The sequence below is a fragment of the Telopea speciosissima genome, chromosome 1, assembly GCF_018873765.1.
Source record: "Telopea speciosissima isolate NSW1024214 ecotype Mountain lineage chromosome 1, Tspe_v1, whole genome shotgun sequence".
In the NCBI taxonomy this organism is placed as follows: Eukaryota; Viridiplantae; Streptophyta; class Magnoliopsida; order Proteales; family Proteaceae; genus Telopea; species Telopea speciosissima.
In genome coordinates, this window is record NC_057916.1 from 70,767,637 (window position 1) to 70,773,683 (window position 6,047).

The 6,047-nt window shown below is 39.4% G+C and overlaps 2 protein-coding genes across 2 annotated transcripts in view; one reads left to right on the forward strand and one right to left on the reverse strand.

The window, feature by feature from the left end:
- LOC122648495 (chaperone protein dnaJ 13-like) overlaps positions 1 to 331 on the forward strand; it is a 116,493-nt gene extending 116,162 nt beyond the window's left edge. The window contains exon 13 of the mRNA XM_043841702.1: positions 35 to 331. Coding sequence (XP_043697637.1) covers positions 35 to 91 — 57 coding nt within the window. The 3' untranslated portion in view covers positions 92 to 331. The remainder of the gene's footprint in view (positions 1 to 34) is intronic.
- Positions 332 to 2,785: 2,454 nt separating this feature from the next.
- LOC122648496 (hydroquinone glucosyltransferase-like) lies at positions 2,786 to 4,195 on the reverse strand. Its single transcript, XM_043841703.1, has one exon. It carries the CDS (start codon positions 4,193 to 4,195, stop codon positions 2,786 to 2,788), a length of 1,410 nt encoding a protein of 469 aa, XP_043697638.1.
- Positions 4,196 to 6,047: the final 1,852 nt, after the last annotated feature.

A 6,047-nucleotide genomic window follows, 5' to 3' on the forward strand; every position in this document is an offset into this window, starting at 1 on the left:
GATATAATCCTGCATTGGGTTTTTCCTTGTGCAGGTTACAGTTGATGACTATGGGGAGTTGGTGATACCGCAGTTGAAGCATAGAATCTGAATGCCATTCATTATGATTAATTTTCAAGTGCTGTCTTGGTCACCTCTAGCAATTTTGCATGCCCTTTGAGGTACCGTTGCAGAGCATTTCCACTTCATTAATCAATCTTGTAACAGACATTAACCTGGCTTATTTATTCTAGTCAAGCTATCCAGAGAACTTAATATTATTGATCTAATTAGTGATTCATTTTTTTGCATCTGTATATTCAATTTCACTAAGTCTATGCATGATTTTCTCCACATGGTGATTTACAGCTTTCCATTGTGTTTGACTGCGTTACAACTTACGGCTTCCATATTATGGGAACCGAAATAGTTCTCTCCCCCGCAAAGACTAGTGCCTGACAAATTGATTTTAAGGTCTTTTTATTATATGAGAAAGGTTTTCATACACCGTTGTGTAAACCGTGTATGTGAGAGGGTGGGAGTTTCAAGGCATTAATTAATGGGTGGGGATTTATGACTTTTCCAACTCTTTGTGAGAGACCCTCTCACATACATGATTTGCACGACTGTGTATGAAAACTTTTCCCTTATTATATTATGTTTTGAGGCTTGAGAAGGTATTTTGTTGTAGGGTGTAGATATGAAATGCTGAAGGATTTTTTTTTTTTCAGAAATATTTCACGTTGCGTTGGATAGGTTCTTGGAGTCTCTTTTATGGGCCTGGTTCTTGACCGAAAATGAGACTTTTACAGTCTCTCTCCGGGTAATGCTCGATTGAATTTGGGGCAACCATCTATGATTAACCAGATACTCACATTGGAGCACGTGAAGCTGATCTTGTGAGATGAACTAGACATAATACTATTGAACAATGATGGCCACTGAGGAGAGGGGGGGGGGGGGGTTGAATCAGTGGACTCTAAAAATCTTTCTCTCAACAGATCTCACACTCAGTTCACCTGTTGAGAGCCCCTGCACTCAACACTAATACATATATAGCTCTCTTGGATGCATAGTCACACTACCATTCAAGTCTGACAACTCTGACTAAGAGACACACACATAACCACAGTCACAAGCTACTGCTGCCAAGAGCTATTATGGCTACTGCTGGAAATCCCTCACTGTTGCCTGGAGCTATCTCATACACAACCATTGTATTGCCGACACTTCCTCACACAAATACTCACAAGTGTATGCTCGCCCTCAATCCATCATACTTGCAATCATATGCACATCCGCACTGTAATCGCCAAGTAGCTAGACCTACCAGACTGTGCACACTCACTCTGCAGACATGTCACTTCAAATATACAATAAACACACATTCACACTACACAAGATATACATGCTTCGACAAGTTGCCTACGTGCACAGAGTAATGGTCATAGTGACCTCAACATCTACTCATCACTGTTTTGACTACACCCACAGCCAACGGAAATACCCTTAGTTTTCACCTTTGTATACAAATGCTAGGTCTTCACCCGTTTACCCAGAATGATCTAGGAGGCTGCACCTACGACAATTTCCTAGCTTCAAACCAAGAGGCCAAACAACTATTTGATTCAGGTAGTCAATGCTACTAGTGTCCAACACCCATTGAACACACCCGCATACATACAAATTTGGGCTTATATGAATGACATACAGTCAATCCCACATAGTATAGGTCTATGGCAGTATAACCAAGGTTTTAAATCTTGGTTTCAATCAGTCAGAAATCGAGATTGTCTTGGTTTCGACCATATCTCGAACGAAACTTGGTACTTTCTCCAGGCCAACTAGAACCTTGGTTTCAAAGCCCAAAAGTTGTTTTTTGCTCTGATTCTTGTTGTGCTGCCTATTTTTTAACATTTTGAACCCAATCCATGCATTAGTTTCACATAGAGAACACTCAAAATAATACTTGTGGTTTTGACCCAAGTTTGATGGAGTATATTGTTCTTGGACATGGTATCGAATAAGGTTTGACTGGAGCATAACTCCTTCAATATAAATCATATTTAAACAATCTTGGATTTGTTGGAAAGCTTCTTGGATTTGTTGGAAAGTTTTCTTGAAAAGCTTTCCAACAAATCCAAGATTGCTTAAATCTGATTTATAGTAGCATTGGAAGCTTTGGAGAAAGTGATAATTTACAAACGTACTCTCCATCTAAAAAATAAAAAAGATAGTGTTTGAATGAGGCATCCTTCCTTTACTAGCTCCTAGTCTTATTCTCAAAAGTTCTTTAAGATAGGGCTATAAAAAGGTTTTTAAAAATAGGTTGAAAGTGATATATCATTATATCATTATATCGATATCAAAAGGTGTCATTGTCTTTCATAAAAAAGAAAAGAAAAGGTGTCGTTTTCATGCACAATTTTCGAGCATACATATGAAATGACACTAGTACCTTTATTAGAAAAAATTATGTATCATAATAAAAGCAAAAAAATGTCAATATACAAATTTTTTGACACCTTAAGGGATGTTAATAAGAAAATCCCAAAAATTAGGGCATTACAATTTAGGTTACAACGTCTTTTGTTGTAAGCAAGTGGTTACTTTTAGACGGACTTGTTACAGAAAATAGTTGAGAGTTCAAAAGTAAGAGGTCATGAGATCCACTCTCCTTGGGGCTTAATTATAAAAAATAAAAAAAAAGGTTGAAAGTTATATGACAATTTTATGATGAGAATCTTTTTACTTAATTTGCATCTTATGATGGAAAACAAAACGTCATAATCTATGAACTTTGTTTTCACATCCCCACTTGAGACTTCCATTTGCATGCTACCTCCGAGAGTGATTTTCTAGAGGATCCTTCTTCGCTTAACACCTTAGTAGCTGCACTCTTGAGCATTCTCATCCTCTTCCGTATTCTATTCCCTTCTACCCCTTCCATTAAGCACTTCACCACTGTAGCAATTTCTACTCTTCCCACTATCCCATTCTTCGCCACTTTTGGCCTCAAACCTACCTCCAAATCCTCCACCAGCATCACTGCACTCATCTTTTGTTCTACATAGAGTGGCCATGCAATCAATGGTACCCCATGTACTACACTCTCTAAGGTTGAGTTCCACCCACAATGGGTAAGGAACCCTCCAGTAGAGACCTGGCTAAGCACTTGTATCTGAGGAGCCCATGATGGTATCACCAAACCCCTTCCTTTGGTCCTCTTCAAGAAACCCTCCGGCAAGAAAACCAAAGGGTCTTCAATGCTTTGGGCATCGAAGTAGGTAGCGTTTGGGCTCTTGACAGCCCATAAGAATCTTTGTTTACTAAGCTCCAATCCCAACGCCAATTCATTCAACTGCTCCCTCGAGAGGGCACCACCGCTCCCAAATGAAACAAACAATACAGACGCCAGGGGTTGATTGTTCAACCATCTTAGGCACCCAGAAACATCAGGTCCATCCTTCATACAACCATTCTGTATGAGTGGCCCAATTGGATATATAGGTGGCAAACTTGTGTCTCCACCCTCCTTCAAAGCCTTGATAGCGCCTGCTTCCATGCCCATGAAGCTATTTAGCAGGATACCATTAGCCAGTTTGAAACGCTTGCAATGGTATGAGGTCCATGTATAAACCTTATTTTGTCTGTCTTGGAGTGGGTCCAGGAAATCTCTCCCATGAATTGGCACACATCCAGGTAATTTCACTGGTTCAGACAGGTCTCTATATTCGCAAGAGTACTTGTCGTCAAGCTCAGGCAAATGGAGGTACAATGACAATACCATGGCAGTTGAAGGGAAGAATATGTAAGAAGGAACATTAAATTTCTTAGCCACATCAAATGCATCGGTGCCAAAGAGATCAACAACCAGGGCAACAATGGGAGTTGTGGCGGTTAAGACCTTAAAAGCTTCATGGAGTAAAGGTAGGGAACGGGCTATAGTGAGGTAGATCTGGGTTTCAATTCTTGAATCCCTGGAGAGGTCTTGAAGGTTAACAGGGGGGAGAAAGATGGTATCAACACATTTGGGAAGGCTATCCAAGACTTTTTTCTGTGATTTGATTGGAGAACCGTCGGTCGAGATTGTAAATGTAATGGAGAAATCATGGTCACGGAGGAATTTCTTGGCAAATTCAACAAGGGGGATAAGGTGACCCAATCCTGGAGCTGGTAGAATGACAATGTGTGGAGTTTGTTTTTCTCCTTCCATGGTGATTGTGTTTTGGAGGGTTGAAAGCCAAGGAGAATTAAAAGAAGAGCTTATGATGAGCTTGGAGGATTGAAAGGCAAGGAATGGAGATGTGTTTATATATAGGCTTGATTCAACTATCCATGTCTTTTTTTTTTTTCCCCCAAACTAAATTCCGGCTATTCAGAAAAATGAAGGGACAGAGGATACAAACTCACCAACTCACTAGAGACAAAAATCTATTTCCTTGTCATTTTGTTGGATACTCAGGATTGGTTAGGGTGAGTAACTGAGTATAGTTTCTAGAATTTATTTTTTAGGTGCTTACATAACAGTTATATGAACATCTACTTGGTAGATATGAGCTTTAGTTCGAAACACTTGACTTTAGGTGGTGATTATGAGAAATGAGCTCCAACGTTGTACTAACTACTGCTAGCTGGCTTAGATATTTCTTCTATGCACTATGTGATCCTTTCTTTTTATATTTATTTATTCTTTCTTTTTTAAAGTGGTAGAGGTAGTCTTTTACACGACTATTGAACTTGGCTTTATCAATTCTCTCTTTGCTTTTCTTTTCCTTTAGGGAGAATGTTCTCTGTGCTGGGGCCGCAGGCTGCGCCTAGACACATGGGAGTGGGTGCAATGACCACTCTGCTTCCTTGAGTGACAGGCCCATGTGTCTGGGCGCAACCTGCACTGCAGCACAAAGAAAAATGAGCCCATTAATGAAAGGACTGTATTGAATAAGAATTGTACGAGTTATGGTACTCATGAGTTTGGCTGTATAGATGAAAATCCTATTAACTAATTAATTTATGTATTTTGATGCTAGTGGATTTAAAAGAGAAAAAAAAAAAAAAAAGATTAAAAAAGTGTGTATCCACTATCCAGTGCACGTGACTCCCGCTACTATAGTGTGTTGGGAGAGACATATGTTTGTAGTCTTACCCCCACTTTTTATCGAGAGACTGTTTCCTTGTTCGAACCTAGGACTACTAGGTTGCAATAGAGCAACCTTACCGGTGCTAGTGGATCACATACTCTAAATTAAATGATTCAATTTATTTATTTCCGTGAGCGTGGATCACACCCACCTAATTAATTTTAGGGAAATTTACATATACCCCCCTGAGGTTTGCAAACGGTAACAGATAGGTCCATTCCGTCAATTCATGACTAACAGTGTTAAAAACATGGGGTGAAATGACAAAATTACCCTTGCACCAAAAAAAAAAAGAAGGGAAATTTACATATACCCCCCTTAGGTTTGACGAAAGGATATTTTTATCCCCCAGGTTTGAAAAATTCTGCGTACCCCCCTGAGGTTTGCAAACGGTAACAGATAGGTCCATTCCGTCAATTCATGACTAATAGTGTTAAAAACATGGGGTGAAATGACAAAATTACCCTTGCACCAAAAAAAAAAAAAAAAAAAAACCTGCAACTACTCATCTTCCCCACAAAAATCTGCAATTCACATATCTCGATCCTCAAGCAAACCTACCCTGAAACCAATCAAATTGGATGGTAACTATAATGGATTAGTTGAATCAACTATTACACTATCAACCTCTTCCTTTTTTTGTTTTAATTTGTTCTTGTTTTCTGGGTTTTTGTTTCATTTTTATCTATTAATCACAAATTCTGGATTCTTGATTTTTTATTCTGATTCTCTTCCAGTAGTCAATAATGGAAGAAAATGATACCCGAGCTTGTTTCGTTGGTGTCTTTGATGACGAGTCTGGTATCTCTCGGTTCATCGTCGTCGGCGGAGTCAGATTCATTGGTGGTCTTGTCGACATCGAGGACCGCTTGGCCGTCGAGATCTACGACCCTAGGATTGACACTTGGGAGCTTTGCCCTCCATTGC